General features: G+C 36.7%; 1 protein-coding gene across 13 annotated transcripts in view; it reads left to right on the top strand.

Annotated features, from left to right (window-relative positions):
- CDK8 (cyclin dependent kinase 8) overlaps positions 1 to 18923 on the top strand; it is a 120595-nt gene that overhangs the window by 73479 nt on the left and 28193 nt on the right. For all 13 annotated transcript variants that reach the window (XM_060128804.1, XM_060128805.1, XM_060128806.1 and 10 more), the window contains 2 exons: positions 11682 to 11739; positions 14071 to 14202. In XM_060128804.1, coding sequence (XP_059984787.1) covers positions 11682 to 11739; positions 14071 to 14202 — 190 coding nt within the window. The remainder of the gene's footprint in view (positions 1 to 11681; positions 11740 to 14070; positions 14203 to 18923) is intronic.

Here is an 18923-nt window from a genome sequence, read left to right on the forward strand (position 1 = left end):
CTCAAATCAGACTTGTATTTAAGTAAGTATTAAAGACTTGGGCTTTTGACATGTTTCCTAAGGAACTTAATAGAAAGTGGAGAAGTAGTTATGATGACTGGCCTATTTACCATTAATTTTCGTTAAGTATATATCAGGTTCTCATATGGTCATTAACGTGTTCTACTTTAAAAAAAAAATCTAATGTCCAAAATTTCATTTGAATTATTACCTTAATGGTTTTATCATAGTGTTAATTAACTTGGAACTACCAGACACATAGGGTTGTATTTTTGTCCTGTGGCACTAAGTGGATAATATAACATAGTGTATTATATTATATACTATAATATAGTATTAAGTGAGATATACTGTAATATAAGTTTCCACTGTGTTGTTTTCTTTTTTCATTTAAGCTGAATTACAAGGCTGTATACAAACTTTGGAGTGTTTTGGAGTATTACAACTAGCTGCTAGTTTGTCACTCCTGCCCTAAACCAATTCAAAGTAGTTTTTTTTGGGGGGGGGGGTATAGCTCAGTGGCAGAGCATTTGACTGCAAAATAGGCTCTTTGTTTTTTTGTGTGGTTGTTTGCCATAGTAAAATTTCCTAGAAAATAAATCTTTGTAGAGATTTCCTTTGGAGTATCCCAGTGGGGATGTGCTATCATGTGTAGTATGTGATGTGACATAGCCCAGTGGGCCATTGCATAAACGTATTTAAAAGATGCTGGAGCTATTTCAGAGCTTTAATCTGACTTATTAAAAACAAATCTGATAGTGCCGCTGCCATGCAGTTTATTTTAATTATACTGGGTAACTTGGAATCACTTGGTGGGGTTTTAGCTGTTTGGTGAAGGATGAGTTGGTTTCCTGTTCAATACAGTCAAAATCTTGGAGTGAGCCATTGACTCAAACTCAGTTTCATAGGGCCTACTTTATGAAGGCACCTAGTTATGTATTGATGGTAACGTGATGAATTATTGGGGTATTTTGGATCTGATTCTTCTTGAGTGAGATTGCCTGCTTTATTAGTTTTGCTTACTAATACTAAAGTTTGCCCACAATGATATGGTTAGTTGGTTTGTTGGGTTTTTTAGATGCATTTTCTTTCTTTTTTTTTTTCACATCTTTATTGGAGTATAATTGCTTTACAGTGTTGTGTTAGTTTCTGCTGTATAACAAAGTGAATCAGCTCTACGTATATATGTGTGTGTATATATATATATATATATATATATATATATCTCCCCATATCCCCTCCCTCTTGCGTCTTCCTCCCACCCTCCCTTACCCACCCCTCTAGGTCGACACAAAGCACCGAGCTGATCTCCCTAGATGCATTTTCTTATTGACTGTTGAGCTCTGTACAATAAGTGGAAGACTCAGAAGGAAAGAGATTAAGTGACCTGATTCTGGTTACTTAAGAGAACTGTTTTCAAAGCTGGGTCACTGAATTTAGGGAATTTTTCCTCTAGATCAATGATTTTTAAATTGCAGGTTGTAAAAGCCATAAATGAGTTGGGAAATCACACAACACAACCAGCCTTTTTATTTTTTTAATGGAGTAGAGTAGAATAGAGAAAATATCAGAGTGCATCATATGTCTTGAGGGAAATTATTGTTTCATGAAACTTTTGTTTCAGTTATACATGGGTATATGTGAATGTGGTCATACAATATTAAGTGATTTTTGTTCCTGTGGGTTGTGTTCAAAAAGGTTTGAAAGCTGCTGCACTAGACTGTTTCCCAAAAGGTCCTTGATATGGTTAGGAAAAGAGAACATCAAGGAAAAAAAAGTAGTCATATCTTTAGAAAACACTTTGTCCCAAATTATAAGTACTTTAATGTTTTATGCAAATTTCTTGACATTGATAATAAAATATTTTGAATAGCCATAGCCCTGTAGGAAATATGTTTTTCTAAGTAGGGTTTATTTACGAGTAGGAGAATTTCAGGCAAATTTCACCTTCTTCCTTTAATACCTTTCTAAATTGTCTGCATAGTTTGCAGTTAACATATATTATTGTTACATGGAAGAAAACAGAGGAAGATTCTATTTAGTCTTTATTAAAAGTTCACACATAATATTGAGTGTGCTTTAGTGTATTTATTTTATGGTAGAGGATGATTGCTATTAAGAAAAAAAAGAGCCATGCATACACTTTTTTTTCTGCCTAAAAAAAGAGGACAGTACCTTCTTCAGGGTAAAAAAAAGAAAAAAGAAAAAAAAAAAGAAAGAAAAAGGCAGAAAGGACCCTGCCACTGTCCAAATGCTGAAAGAGGCAAAGCAACAAAATAATTGACCAGCTGGGAAGAAAGGAGCCTGCGTTCTTGGCCTCTGTTCTAACTGCTGTTGCCCCTTCTCTGTGCTTAGCTTCCTTGAAATGAGTGTTGGGAATATATTAAGCATGTTTCTTTACAACAGAGCTTTTTTGAAGAAAAATGCTTTGTGACTGTCAGGTTTAATCACTGCTTATTACTTGAGATTTGCTTCATTTACTGGGAGTGAATGAAAGTAAATAAATCTCCAAGGATTTACTCTAATTTTCTTATTTGTCTAATTCTATAACTAGTAAAACATGTAAAATTGTGATCATAAAATTTAGGCTTGAAGATAAAGCATAGGTTTTATTGATAAGAATGGGTTAAGGCAAACTTAAATGAGGTTTGCATTAATTTTAGTTAACATAATGAATTGTGTTTATTCTATAGTATATTTACTTAAATGACCAATTGGGCAGTTTTCTTTCTTGGAAGTATTTGATGGTTTGTAAACAGTCTGTTTGATTTCTTGATATGTGCCATGTTTGTGTAATTTTGATATTGATGTTGAGCATACACAGTGAACTGCGTTCTATTGTTTTACATAATGAAAAAGTGGCCTACTTAATTTTGCTGTATAGCACAGCTGCAAATACCGTACCTGCTTATATGGGCAGATTACAAGTTGATTATGAAAATATTATGTTACTTAGTTTGCATATTGCTTCTAATCTACTTTCTTTAGAGTCTGAGTCTTTTCAGACACTTTATCAGCACAATGCTAGAATCTTTTAAGTCAGATTTCTCACCAATCAAGAACAGATATTCTAAATAATTTAATTGAGTCTTTAAAAAAAATGGAGTGTAAGATAATATCTTTGAGTAATCCTAAAAATTGACTAGAAGTAGAGGATTATCTGAGTTTTAAGTCACATACATTGGTATCTTTTCTCTTTTTTTAACATAAAATGGAGCCAGACCTGTCTTTTCATCTCTTTGATAGAGAGTCATCTGAAGTATTAGGACTGTCTGGCACATAATAAGTGTTCAGTAAGTGCATTTTACTTCAGTCCATCATCACATTGCCCTAGAACTATGAATAAGTACCTTAGGGGCGGGAACTTTATCCATTTCATTTACTGCTGTGTCATTATTACCCAGAGTAGCACATATTAGCTGCACAATAAATATTTATTGATTGAATAACTGGATTCTTATCAATGCTACCTTCAAAACATATCTCAGATTGAACTACAGTAAGACGGTCCTATAACTGAGATTTGAATGTGGCGCAGTTGGCATTGGTCCCAGTCATCTGACCAGTGTCTTTTCTCAAATAAGAGTGACCTGTAGTGCTTGTTTTCAGGGAGAAACAGCTGTGGGAAGAGACAGCCATGAAGGGAAGAGCAAATTAGCAGAGATTCTGGAGTCCTCCTAGTGTCTCTGGGTCAGTGTCTCTGGGTCAGTCCAATGAACAGGTGCCGACTAACAGGGAGATTCCAAAACCCCTCACTGCCAGGATATGGATTTGGATTTTCCAGGTGGACTTCCAGGTGTGCTCATTCGTGAATTCCTGTTCATTAACCCTACAGTAACCTGACCTCCCAGTTCATACAGTTCACACAGTTGAGTTTTTTGCAGTCCACTTACTGCCTCTTGACTTTGCTTCTTATCATTTCTGTCACTACTGTTCTAATCCATGGTACCTGGATTACTGAAAAAGTGTCCAAGTGAATCTTCCCTACTTGCAGTCTTATGTTCCTATGGTCCAGTATCTACATAGCAATCAGAATGATCGCTCTAAAAAGCAAATCACACCATGTCATTCCCCTACCTAAAGTTCCTCAGTAGCCTCCTGCTTGTGAGACAGGTGTACTCAAAGTCTATCCTAAATATTTATTATATCTTCTTGCTGCGAAGACTGGAGAGCTGCAAGCTGCAGCATTGTTTTATGTATCAGTAAGATAGAAAAAACATGCTGGCAACTTGACTGTCATACCATGGAGGTTATAAGACAGAACCCAGTCACAGAAATATTAAAATTTTAAAAGGAAAGTAAAAATACATAAAGTGCATTTTTCCCTTGACATTTGGTAATGGTAAGTAGCTAGGACTTAATTACTAGTGCAGTGGCAAATGATTGAGGTAACTGTTTTTCTGTCTTTAGTAAGAATTGTTAAGTTTCATCATTATGTGTGATGTTTGTTCTCGGGTTTTGGTAGATACCTTTTATCAGGTTAAAAATGTTCCCTTCTATATCCAATTAAGTTGTTTGTTTCTAAATCAAGAATTGATTTTATTAAATGCTTTTCTTCATCTTTTGAGATGGTCATATGGCTATTTCCTTTAATCTGTTAATATGGTAGCTGACATTTATAAGGTTTTATTTCAGTTTTAATGTTGAACCATCCTTGTCTTAGTGGGATCAGCCCTACTTGGTTTTGATTTTCTTTTCTCCAGTTGCTGTTGGATTCCCTTTGCCAATACTTTATTGTGTCTATATTCTCAAGTGAAGTTGGTCAGTGATCTGTTTGTACTCTTTTTTTTGTTATCATGATTATACTAGCCTCAGAAAATGATTTTAGTCTCTGGAATAGCTTGTATAATAGAGGAATTACTTATTCTTGAAAGGTTGGTAAAAGTCATCTGTAAAACTGTTTCTGGTGCATTGAAATGAGGATGGATGATTTTTGACTATCATTTAAATTTCTTTAATAGTTGTTAAATTATTCTGGTGTTCTACAAAACCCTGGATAGAATAAACATTTTAAAATAAATACAAATTACCGTAATTGACCCTGGAAAAAGTAGAAAAACTAAATGGACTGGCAACTATGGAAGACTTAAAGACATTTGTCACAGGGCTACCTCTAAAAAAATGTAACAAATGCACATTTTTCACAGTTGCTTCAACCATGAAGCAACAGTTAATCCTGCATTATATAAACTGTTCCAGAAAGAAAGTTTCCTTAATAACTTTGTAGGAAGAAAGCATAACACTGACACAGACCTAATAAAGATAGTAGGTCAGTGTCATGTATAAATATTTATGCATATATCCTATATAAAATATTAGCAAATAGTATCCAGAGGAATGTTAAAAGAATACTACTGTGCTCCAAGTAAATGAAGTTCATTTCAAGAATGTGAAGATGATTCAGTCTTTGGAAACCTATTAACAGAATTCATATTAATAATGCTAAGAGAATAACACTGTGGTTATCTCAATAGTTATAAATATAAAACTTTTGCAAAATTCAATGTTTGACAAAGTTTAATATTCATTTCTGATTGAAATTCTTTATAAAAATAAGGAAAGAAGAAAACTTCTAAGCATAAAAAGTGTACATACCAAATCAACAGCTGTTATCTTTTCTGTTACCTTTTGTTATCTTCTCTGTTCTAACCTTTCTGTTACCACTATTATTTAACAATGTCCTGGAACTTTTCTGGTCTAAAAGTAACCTAAGTAACTATGATAGGGGAGGCTAAATAAAATAGGATCAATACAATAGTACTATGCATTTATTTATTATTTGTTCACTGTTGAGTGAACAAATACAGGAATCAAAAGAGCCTTTCTGGGCTTCCCTGGTGGTGCAGTGGTTGAGAGTCCGCCTGCCAATACAGGGGACACGGGTTTGTGCCCTGGTCCGGGAAGATCCCACATGCCACAGAGCGGCTGGGCCCGTGAGCCATGGCCGCTGAGCCTGCGCGTCCGGAGCCTGTGCGCCGCAACAGGAGAGGCCACAACAGTGAGAGGCCCGCGTACCGCAAAAAAAAAAAAAAGCCTTTCTAGGATATTTATATAAATGTAAATAATATAGAGAAATCTGGAATTATGTCCACCAAAATACTTGTAATGACCTAACTCTGTGAGGTGAGGTTTCAGATAAATTTTACTTTCTTTGTACTTTTCTGTATTTTAATTTTCTACAAGATGTGTATTTTTATTACTTTAACTCTTAAAAAGCTATTGCTAATAATAAACAGTTTTTTAATCAATAAAAGGCATAAGTAACTAGAAGCTAGAAAGGTGATCAAAAACAATTAGGGGCATTTCATAGGGAGATGTAGAGAAATCATCCTGGAGGTATTATCCAATCATGCATGGTTACCTCGCCCCCCAGAAGTCTTCAGTTAAGAATCACTTCAGTTGTGAGTCACTATTAACAGATTATAGTGTTAGCTGTCATTATAATATATTTTGGACTTTTAATATATCAAGCATCGTATTAAGTCTTCTATGTGCATTAGTAACATTTATCTTTGCAATGCTAACTTGTCATTATTTTTATCCATATTTTATAAATGAGAAAATGGAGGTGAAGGTCATAGAACTAATAGCTGATAGCATCCTTGATTTTCTTTTAGCCTGTTCTTAACCATTTAACCATACTTCCTCATCTTCTGAAGAAGTCTATTATATTCCTCAAATGTTTAGGGGAAGAAAAAAGTTGAGAACTATTGGTCTAAAGTCTGTGTCTATTCAAATATAGAAAAATATTATAGTATCAGATAAAGTATATTTTATTTCAAAAGACTGAAACATATTTTGTAACAGCAGAATGATTAAAATAATGGATATACACCAAAGAACTTACGGTTTGTTCAATTTGGCAGCTGTACAAAAGGAAATAGAAATATATAATTGTGTACTTTGACATTCTTTAAATCAGATTTTGACAAAATTTTTTAAATAAAGAATGAGCAAAAATTATAGAATGAAGCAATGTGATATAATAGAATTGCTTGGCATTTAGGACTATATAAAAGAACATATTTTAAAATAAACATTCACTGGGAATTCCTTGGTGGTCCAGTGGTTAGGGCTCCAAGCTTTCACTGCCGAGGGCCCAGGTTCAGTCTTTGGTTGGGGAACTAAGAATCCTACAAGCCGTGTGGCACAGTCAAAAAATAAAAAGAATAGAAAAAAAAAGAAAAACCATTTGCTAAAAATGTATGTCTAGAAAAGTTCAGTGTGTACTAGAAGATGAAGATATTCATGGTAAGTATTCACAAAGACACAAATTCTACATTAATCTCTCAACACAATAAAAAAAACAAGTAAAAGCAGAATTATATTTTTTAGCTATTAGACATCAATTGAAAATGTGCCATTTGAGATACAGATCAGTGTGTGTCGTAGTACAAAATGATTAACAGCCAAACTGAAACAAAGTCATTGAGTGTCCAGAAAGTGTGCCACCAGGTTGTGTTGTTTATAGTGTGTAAGTTTAGTTCTGAAAAAATCTTGGAGAACAGCACTTAACGGTGGTTTCTTAGGGATCCCTGTCTTCTTTTCATAGACAGATCCATTAAAAACCAGCTTTTCTTGTTGACTCAGAGTCTCCATTTTGCCTTGATAACGTTAGTGAATATGAAGACTCTGGTTTTACTCCTAGAATAACAAGTTGTTAACTTGACAGAGATGCCAGTGTTCTGCACTTCCATACCTGTGTGAGGTACCTCTGATTGGTGATGGAAGTTTCCAGACCAGCCCAATTCCTGTCTTTCTCAAGATGCAGCTCCCTGCGGTCCTTAGTCTTCTACCAGAGTTGGCCCCTTAAATGAAACCAGTTTGCCATCCCTGCTGTATGCCAGAATCATCAGTGTGCTGTTTCCCATCGTGACAGAGCCTGGAGGACAGAAAGCCTCTACAGGGATGGTTATCTCTGTAACACAGACATCTTGCTTTAGGAAATGTCAGTGGGGTTTTTTTTTTGGAGCACAACAACATAAAACAAGAAGAAAAAACATGAGACTGTAAAACAAGGGCATGTTCTTTTAATTACAAACAGTTTTTTTCTGGGAGAAATAAAGCAAGAGAAGGCTATCGTAGTTTCAAACAATCAAATAATTATACTTCAAACAAGTATCTCATTGATCTATTTCATTGTTCAGCAGGCAGTAAAGGGTGTTCTGTAATCATTTCTGTGCATAAGATAACTATTCTCGAAGATGTTATCATGATGTTATAGTACTTTTAAGTCATGTTGGACCTCTGCTCTCTATAGCAACAAATAGTTTAATGGAGTATGTGCCTCATCAAAATGTCACCAGCAAAGTATGTTTTTTTTAAGGTGATTATGTCTGATGGCACATGAAAGATCGCAGACTATTTACCAAAGTCATGGTTAGTACTGATTGTTTCATCAATTATCACCAGTTACTTGGATGCTTTGGCTCTAGAGCTTAAAACTGCTACCAAATTCTCCCACTGAAAAAAGAAAGAAAAGAAATTAGCTTTTTGGAGAATATAATATTGTTTCAATGTGGCATTAAGTACGAAAACAAAAATTATCTGTCAGGTCTTTTGAAGACTTCCTTAAAACTGATTAAGCAACAAAACAAATACTGACAAGAGTATTCATGATCTCAATGGTTTTTTTGCCAGTTTCTCTTGAGATTTCCATTAGATCACATTCACAAAAGAAATTTAGTGTGGGATGTGTCTACTAAATCAGAGTATCACGCCCTGGGGCATATGGATACCACCGTGGGAGACACCATGAGGAGGGACTCGTTGTTTATAAACAGTTTTATTAAAACAGCACTTAAAACCATTCTCTTTTGTTTATGACTACATAGCATGCCCAAACTGAACTTAAATCCATTAATTTAAGTGTGCGTGGTGACTCTCGGCCCCAAGATCTACTTCAGATCATGCAATAGGCAGTGAGTTGTCTTGCAAAGCAAGTTTTAATTATTAGCTGGAGCTTTGGCCCCAAACCCTAATACTAGGAAAGACTTTGACAGAGAAGCTGTTCCCCACCAATGCTGAAACCCAGGCTTGGGACTTGGCCAGTCCAGTGAGTCTCTAATAAAATGAAGACCAAGAGAGGGAGTTTTTCCCCCTTTGCCTAGTAGCAGGCTGACCAGTACCACCCATCCCAGGGCTTCTCAGATCTGGGTCCGGCTGCTGAATGAGTAAGAAAGCAAAAGAGAGAGAGAGAGAGCTTTTCCACTCCATCTAAAATAGAAGGAGGAAAGTGATGCCCATGTGTGCTTGTGCTTTTGCCAGATATGGAAGTAATCTTTTAGGAGCACTTAAGTGCTAGAAAAATCCATCACAGCAAGCCAGTTAATCGGCTTGTAACTGTGGAGGAGGGAGTGGGATTCGGGATGTGGTGGAGGAGTGATGGGTGGTAAAAGAGCCTTTAACGCTTAACTCTGTGTGGCCTCATAGTTCGAATTGTTTATAATCAGAGTGTATTCATGTATTACTTACATCATTAGAGGGTAGGCGTGGAGAATCAGGTTTTCCCAAATAATGCAGAGGAGAGTTCTTACGGTAGAAATAACGGGCTAGCACTGACATAGTTGTGTAAGGTCTAGTCACAGAACGCTGCAAACACACATGTGGCACGAGAGTGGTGGAAGGCGGGGCAGGAGAGCTCAGTGGGTAAGAGCTTGTAGGTGCCTGGCATTCCATCATAAAGACTTCTACCTTATTCACAGGCGGTGAGGGGCCACGTAAAGGTGAAATACTTTAGTAATAAAGCACAGCAACAGCATTCAAAGAAGCTTTGAAAAGGTCGTCCCTGCCTCTGTTACTCTAACCTTTCTTGTTCTTCTAGTCCTTACTCAACACTTTTTTTTTAACCCAGTTGTAATCACAGTCTATATATAATTTTCTGTTCCACTGTTTTCCTAATAATTTCCTCTGTTACTGTGGAAGATTTTAAACAAGGGAGTGATGATGTGATCAGCTTTGTCTGTTAGGAAGGTAACCCTGGCAATAGTACAGAAGACTGAATTGACGGGAGGAGAATCAAAATGGGGTTCAAGAGATGTCTAGGGAGTCGTGCCCTGATGAACCATGAGAAGAGAGTTCTAGCCCAAATATCCAGTCCCCTCCTGAGCCACACTGTGACTGAGAGCAGGCCTTTCCCTCAGCCAGACAGACGGGCTGCCTCTTCTCTTGGAGGGCACCCCCCACACACGCTGTCGGCGTTTCGCACGAGTCTCTGAGACCTGGCTTCCTCTGAAGCAGGCTGAGCTCTGCAGTGTCCCTGATGAGCAGCTTTGTTGGCAGCTCCACGTGGCTCACAGGGAGTGTTGTCAGTGCTGCGCTTCCTCTCGGTGCTTCACCAGCTATCTCAGTGGGCGGGAGCGTGTGTGATGATGGACATTCTGAAAACATTTTCTTGAACAAAACATTATAGTTATGGTAATACACGTCCATTTAAAGCTTGCTACATAAATTACCTTCAGAAGGGTCTATTAGGAAGGGGCACTGCACTGCTCAGAGACGGGGCACATCCTGCTACTGCCCCCCCACCCCCATCTCCGTGATTGTACTTGGGGCAAGTCATGCACTCGCTCTGGTGCCTAGTTTCCTCATCTTAAAAACTAGGAATTTTCAGCCTTTGAAATGTATGTGCTACCATTTCAGCAGTGTTTTTTCACTGAGGATAAAAAAATAATTTTGGTCTTTGGTAGTTGGTAGAATAAGGTACTGTAAGTTACGTTTTATCAGTAATAGCATAGGGGCTGTCATTAAATATGGTCAGGGAAGCCTGTGAATTGGTTACCACTGTAAACAGCCTTCATTAAAATCTTTAACTTGATTCCAAGATTGCTTTGATGGGTATTTGAAAGGCGTCGTGATCTGGTTTCACTTTTATTCATCAGACTGGTAGAACTGCAGTCAGAGCAGGCCGATGGCAGGGTGGCAGCCTGAGAGACGTTTGGGGACTGCCTCTTCCTCCTTTCCCTCTCTCCTCCTTGAAGAGGGACAACCCTTCTGTGTTAGTATAGTAGACGCCACTGTGACACATTTTAGATGGCAGTTAACCTTGTTATTTCTAGAGACTTAAGAACTGTTTGAAATACTACTTTTGTAAAATCTCACTTTAAATGTTAGCTTCCCTTTTTATTTAAAAATGAAAACCTCAAAGATGTTCAGGTCATGGAAAATTCCTATTACTCTGCTAACTCATTTAGAAGAGACTTTATTAAATTGATTTCTCTATAATTTATTTGAAACATAGGTACATATTATGCGGTTTGCAAAAAAGGGTATCAGGTGGTCCCTTCCCTATAATTAACTTGCTGCTTAGTGTTAAATTATATTTGAAGATACATTTTCCCTTGAAGTTGCAGGACATTTTATGTAACTGAAAGAGTTAGAAGGAAGCACAGCATTTTAACTTTCTGCCAGCTGTTCCGCAGTAGTGAAAGCAGACTGATAACAGGGCCAAGAAAAGCCTTAGCTCTGCCTGGAGAAAAGCACTGCCATATTTGGCCTTCATGAAGTTGCATATTGCTTTGCATATATACACATAAAGTTTCTTTGGTGACTTCCTGTGTTTGATTTTAATTTTTGAGTAAATGTGGTTTTTTTAAAGGTGGATTTATGTTATATTGGCATATTGTCTATTTAAAAGAAACCACTACTGTCTACTGAAAAAAAACACTATTTTGTTTCCACAGAAACCTGCTAATATTTTAGTTATGGGTGAAGGTCCTGAGCGAGGAAGAGTAAAAATTGGTATGTTATATCTTTGATAAGTCACAGTGTAGCACTCTTTTAAAACTTTTGCAGGCAGCTTTATCACTTCTAATTTTTGCTGTAATAATATGCATTTATTCATATAGTTCCATGTGATCGAAGCCATTTCTAAAGAGTATACATTAAAAGTGAAAAATGTTTCACACTCTTGAAAGGTGTCAGACAATCTTTAGAGACTGAAGTGTTCTAATTATAAAATAAGCCATGCAAGTTTCTTAGAAATTTTGCTTTCATTAAAAATAGCCTATAGAGGTGAGTGGCTTCTATCCATGTTAGAAGCCAGCCTCACCTTTAGTCACAAGGGCATACAGTATACTAGTAATTATACCATCGGTTCTGTTTACCTGAGCCACATTAGATGAGAACATATGCCTCTGTTAGCCTCATCTAGATTAGGAATTACAAACTAAGGATACCACTGAGGCTGAGTAGGTTCTAATGGGCCTTTGCCTGAAGGGAAAAAATTAACAAGCATTCTCTACCCCGGCATGTTTTCTAATAGCTCTGTTTTCTTATATATCAATGCAAAATTTTACCCATTCCTGGTCTGATAACCTGTAAGGATAGAACTAGATTTATTTTTCCTAACTGGTTATTTTTTCATTGTCATTTGCGAGTTGTGTTTGTCACATTTATTCAGTTTGTTTTGTGTGTGGATAGAAGAAATGTAGTCACTAAATTATATTAATTTAAGAGCAGCAAGCAGGCTTATGGGAGTATGTAACAAAGTAAATAGGGACTTCTGATTGTAAGATTTAACATGCATTAGAATTATCAGCTGATTTGTACCACCTCACCAACAAAGAAAAGCCCAGGCATTCTTAACCCTTCTTCCCTCCCCTCCCCTATAAATTCCCCAAGTCTCATTTTCTACTTCTAATTAGACTCTCGAAATACTCTTGATATAAATTTTGCAAGTGTTTTAGTAGTGCGAACATTTGACACACCTCGAAATGCTCCTAGTCATTGACTTGCTTTGAGAACCAGGCCCTGTCAGTGCTTACCATAGTATCAAATGCCTGTTAAGTCCTTACATGTGCTTTTAAAGGATTTCATCCAATCCACCTTGGTGGTATCAAAGTCAAATGTAAGTTCAAAGCATGCAAAATCTAAAAGACCCAGCCAAACAGTATTTACAGATGTGTTCTTTACTGTAAGATTTAGGGGAATTTTATATGTTAAAAGTAATCTAGTTTGGAATTATACTTCTGTGTAACATGTATGATGTTGGCAGGTTTGGGGGCCACTAACGGCTTAAAGTATTCACATTTAAGAAGAAATATTAGTTCTTCTGTAAACCAGTATTTAGTAATCCGACTCATGGTTTTAATTCTTTGCCAAATTTCTGTGGGTTTTTTTTTATCCTCTGTAATTAAGTAGATTAGATTGGGGCCTACTTCGTTAAAAATATATATTAGGAGAGCAAAATTAAACAAATGGTGGATGAATCTTGAAATTTTCGAATAGGTGGTATGAATAGTGATTGTTCATTCAGCGTGTGTTTGGCAAAAGCAATGTATAATGACACTGTACTTGATGCTAAAAGGGGGAGAGAGATGAAAAAGAGACAGTTTTTGCCTATAAGAAGGTGGCAGTTTATTAGGAAAAATGTCCATGCCCGAATTACCACGCTATGTATTAAACCGTGTGAAATGCCGTGAACTGTATCTCATTACAGCTCCAGCTCTGAGATACGAGTTTAAGACATTTGTCAAATCACTTAATTTCTTCTAACCTCAGTTTCCTCATTTGAAGAAGGAGGTGATTGAATTATATGATGTTTAAAGTCTTTTCCAGCTTAAAAAACAGGCATGATTCTTTAAAGAAAAAACTCCACCCAAATAAATGGGGGGAAATAGTGGTATTATTATACTGTACAGTCAGCTTCTGATTATACCAGTGAACATGCTTATTGGTGCAAATAATGGAAAGCCTCACCCTAACTGATCTAGTTTCTTGGTGCTTGTGACCAATAAAAAGAATGGGAATGCAGCTTCACAGCCCTGTCCCAATGGTGGTGAGACAGATGGAAGGAAATCCTCCCGGAGGGGTAGGGTCACCCTTGACCTCTGGCAGCAGAGTGTGTCTGTAACCCAGTGGAAGAGTGAGTGACAATAGTTGGCAATGAATGAAGATCTCAAACTTGTTTTATATTTAGACTCTGAAAGGGGTGAGATGTTGTGTTGGTTTTGTTAGTTTTCTCCCCCCGGAATTCACATTTTTCATATCTTAATAATAATAGTAAAATTAGAGTAATCAATGAAATTTGTAAAAATCTGTGTCCTTAGCATTGCTGTTATTTCTTTACAGCTGATATGGGCTTTGCCCGATTATTTAATTCACCTTTGAAGCCTTTAGCAGATTTGGATCCAGTAGTCGTAACATTCTGGTACCGAGCCCCAGAATTACTTCTTGGAGCAAGACATTATACCAAAGCTATTGGTGAGTAGAACTAATTAAAATTCCATGACTTTTTAAAAGTGGCTTTGTTGTTGTAAAGTATACATATTTCTGTATATTTTTAAATCAAGTAATATAGAAAATTATAAAAGTAAGAGCAAAAACTAACATAAAATTCTACTCTCTAGAAATACCATCATTAGCATTAGGGGTGTACCATTCCAGACATCCCTTTCTGATAGATAAATAGATGCTAAAAAAGTTTTTAAATATATGGGACTATACTATGAATTCTAAGTAAAAAGTATTTTAATTTTACTTGAAGAGAGAAATAAATACAGTAAAATTTCTTAATCGTTGAACTTCAAACAAATGTTTTCTTTCACCAAAAGAAATACTAGCTTCTAAAAGATCCCCTTAAAATTAAGGAAAAAAGATTATGAAAATAAGTAGGCGTTTAGAACATCTTAATTCACTTTTCAATTTTTGATAGTATTGATTATCTCCCTATTTTGAAGAATTAGGAAATTAGTGCTCTTCTACTTCTTCCCCCACCAACCTCTCACTTTATAGTACCATTGTCATCATTATTATTATTACCACTTTGTTGATGTTTACAGCATTTATTTTCTGTTTGCAAACCATAATGCCCACTGTTGTTTATACTTAGGCTGCATATTCTAATGGATTTGATGTTCAACTACCACAATCCTTTTATCACAACTTTTCCATTAATGACATCTTTATTCTGCTTCATTTTATTTGGTAGAATGTTATCATCATGTAGTTTTTTCTTACGTGTTTTGCCTTTCTTTTTTCCTTTTTTATGTGCCTTTATTGCTTACTTAACTTGTTCTGTGTTCTCCAGGATGGTGTTAAACCCATTTTTATTTTTTTTGGATAACTCCACCCACAAGTCTTCTATATTTCGCTCTATTCTGGATTGGTTTTCATCCCAGTTTTTCCTTTTTTTTATTCCTCTGGGTGGGATCTATTTCTTTCTGGATTTCATTATTTCATCCCTTACTTTGCTACAGCATATTCTTAAGTAACCTATCTTAGAGGTAAATTTTCTAGTTCTTGTATTTCTGAAAAAAATGCCTTCATGATACTTTCCAGTTTGGTAGGGATTAAAATTATAGGTACAAAATGATTTTCCCTCAGAATTTGGTGATGTTCATCCATTGTCTTCTAGCGTCAGTGTTACTAATGGAAAGTCTCACATTGATCTTGTTCTCATTCAGTGGTGAATTACCTGGGGTTTTGTCCTTTCTGAAAACAAATAGAACTTCTCACCCTTGTATTTCACAGTGGTGTGCTGGCCACTTGGTAGGCACATTCAGTTCGAAGTTTATGTCCCATGTCTGTGGGAAATCCTCTTGAGCTAGTCTTGATTGGCTCCTCTGTGTTTTTATTTCTCTTTCCTAAACTGAGGATAGGCAGATGTTGGATTTCTTGGATTGATCCTTTATACCACTTTTCTTCTCATGCTTTTCTGCCTTTGTCTTTTTTATTTCTAAGAACCCCTTCTTATTCTCTGATTATTTTTTTAACATATTGTATTGCTTTATGGAAAAAAAAAAGCTTCTTAAATACACTGTGAGGACAGTGATAAAGATGCTTTTGAATTGTTTGTAATTTGCTATATTTCTGGAATAATTATCTGTGTTTTCTTTGTAGTCGCTTTTTTTTACTGATATGTCTTGTTCTCTCACTTTCATGTGGCTGGTGTTCTTGAACTGTTTGTTGACCCTTGATGTCTCTTTGCATTTGAGAATCAGGTTACAAAAAGCTGCTTGGGAACTTAGTGTACATGGATCAGAGGGCTCATAGATTGGCAGGCTTTACTTCAGGGTGATCCAGCAGAGAACTGCCATTAACTGGGGAATCCTAAATGCCAGTATGCACATGTCTTTGCACTGAGGACATTCAGATTCTTTAAGGGAAGAATCTCCAACTTTTGGCCCAAGCTTTGTGTACCTGGTAGCCCCAGGGCAGTAGTGGGTGGGGAGGGATCAAGTGTTCAAAATACAGACTTTGTAGCTGATTCTCCGAGCACAGAATCTCCCCAGAGCAGTGCGGGGCAAGTCTGCTTCCCACTCAGCAGTAATACTGCGGGCTGGGGCCTTCTCTGAACTGTTTGCAGAAATGTTTTTATTTGTATCTCTGCTAGATCAAGTCTGCATATGTCCAGTCTCTTTTCATCCATATCTTAGTCAAAATACTCCCTCTTCAGAGAGAACTTCCTTGGTCACACCATCAGCCTTACCCATCACACTTCCGTCTTCCTGTCTGAAATCCCCTAAATGGGTAAGCCTTGACCAGCTGTTCACCACTGGAGGCCATTACCTGCATGGTGAGAACTGAGTACTCTGCTGAGTGAGTGAATGGGTCTTGTCCCTGATGGTCTCCTCTGGTTCTATTACTGTGGATTTGGACCTTTATTTCTTTGCTGTCATTTCAATATATACTCAAGAAGAGGAAAGGAAAAATACTTGTAATCATTCTCCCATATTAATCTGGAATCCAGCATGTCTTTTTTCACAAAATCTTTTATGTTCACTAATCTTTATACCTGCTTTGAGATCACATTTTATTGTATAGAAAAATAAAGGTAGATTAAGTTAGTCAGGTATAAGACTTTTCTGTACTATACCATTGCAACTTTTCTAAAAATCTAAAATTATTCCAAAATAAAATATTTATTTTTTTAAAAGTCAATTAGGAGGAAAAATAAAAGTTATTGAAGCTAGCCCTGTTTTTGAATGTATATTACTACCTAAGCACACATTTATTTGGTTATCTTTTTTACAAAGGTATTCTAAATGGTTAAGCATGAAAACTAATATGACACATAGATATTTTTTCCACCTAGAAAATGAATATTTAAAAGCAGTGTTACTTTTGGTAAGACATATTAAGAGGCTATACAAATAAGGAAATAATTACCTAATTTCAGCTGCTGTTAACAGAAAACTCAACACTGAATTGATTTAAATTGAGTAAAAAATAAACTATAACATAGGTTTGTGACTCTGGCTCATCATTTATTACTTTTTTCTTAAGAAATCTATATTTTATTGTGAGCATTGAGAATTGTATAAGCTGTTATTCACCAGGACAGTCTGCAGTCTAGCAGTTTTAGGTTAGGGCTGTTTGTCACAAAGCTAGACTACCAGCTGTTAGATAGATTCCTTTGTTCAAATGGCTTTATAATTTAGCAAAGAGAAGGGCTTCCTCCTTCTCATCAGCATCAAAATTTATTGGATAACTGTTAGACTTTTTAAAACCAAAATGAACGCAGATTATGTCGTTTACCCTTAAGGGATCTCCATCCAGTTGAGACAACAGTATGACTGTGTGCATAAACTATGTTGTCATCTTTGAACAACAGAAGTAACCAAGACTAATGCTCTGACTTGTAGCCTTAGCTCTGCCACTCGGGGAGGGGGACGGTGTTTAGGCAAGGTGTTTGGTCCTTTATGGCCTCATTTTTTGAAGATGAGAATTTAGCCTAAATCATCTCTCAGATCCCCTTCAACTCTGAAAGTTCTGTGACGTTGGATAGAAACCACTGCCTTCTGAGGTAGCGAGAGCACAGAGGGAACTGACTTGAGGGCAGATGACTTGAGACCAAGGTCAGTCCCAGTCCCTCCGCATATGCCTGGCCTGGCCCAGAGCAATACTGGAAAATGCTTTCTTCTATCAAAATGTTTGCTCAAAAAAGTGATAATGTAGATATCTTACAAATTGCTTTTTTGTTTGAGAGAGAGACAGAAATCATATATAAGCCATTTTTAATATAAGTTTTAAAAAATAGAATCCAGGAGTAGAAAATGAAACGTCTTCCTTGCTTCCAGTCTCTCTCACACGGTTCGTTCCTCCAGCTCCACAGGTGGGTAGCCTGAGCATGCAGTAAAGCACTCAGCACATCCCCACCACCACCCTGAAGGCACTTGCCCAGCGTTTTGACTTCCCTGTCTGGTAGTTGTAGTAGGCTCAGCAGATAGAAGAACCTTCTTGGTTGAATTTACCTATTATTTGCTGGATGTACGTTCATTTTAGTGGTCTCATTTAGAAGGGTTAAATCTGTCAGTGGAGTTTAGTGGGTTATGTTAGACTGAAGGTGCTAAGAAGAAGCAAGAGAGCATAGGGGAAAGCTGAGCACATCAGCCAGCATGTTCCCACCCTCGTGGCGAATAGATCTTAGTGCTGCGCTCATTCACTCCATTGTATGGAACTGCAAGCCAAGTCATTGAACCCAAGAGAGAAAATGATAGCTTAGTCAACACTGTGCTCCTGGGGACAAAGTTTAATTCAGTTTTGACTGTTGGGGGTTTTGTTTGATTGACCTTGTGGAGAAGGCTGAAAGAGGGGTATCAATCTTTAATTAACAGTCAACTAGGGCAGTCTTAAAAGTTTTACTAAAGTCTGAACTTCAGTGAAACCGGGAGGATGTGAATTTACTCTTTCATTGAGATGGAGGCTAACTGTTAGTACACTTGTTGATGAAAACAAATTTAACACATCTTTCCTCCCCCCATTTGGTTCTGTGTAGCCCCCAGTTGCGGTCCACTTTGCCTGGTTAGCTCAGTAGCTACACATGAACATCACATACTTTGAGAAATAGATGGGATTTGTATGTTTTTAATTTGGAAAGTCTTTCTAGAAGGAGTTTGACAGGTAGGTGAGCAGGAAGGGACTTTCCCTTGGCACAATCTGAAAAAATAGGCAAGATAGGAGAGACTTGTTTACAAAGATTT

This window comes from Lagenorhynchus albirostris, chromosome 18 (assembly GCF_949774975.1).
Source record: "Lagenorhynchus albirostris chromosome 18, mLagAlb1.1, whole genome shotgun sequence".
NCBI lineage: Eukaryota > Metazoa > Chordata > Mammalia > Artiodactyla > Delphinidae > Lagenorhynchus > Lagenorhynchus albirostris.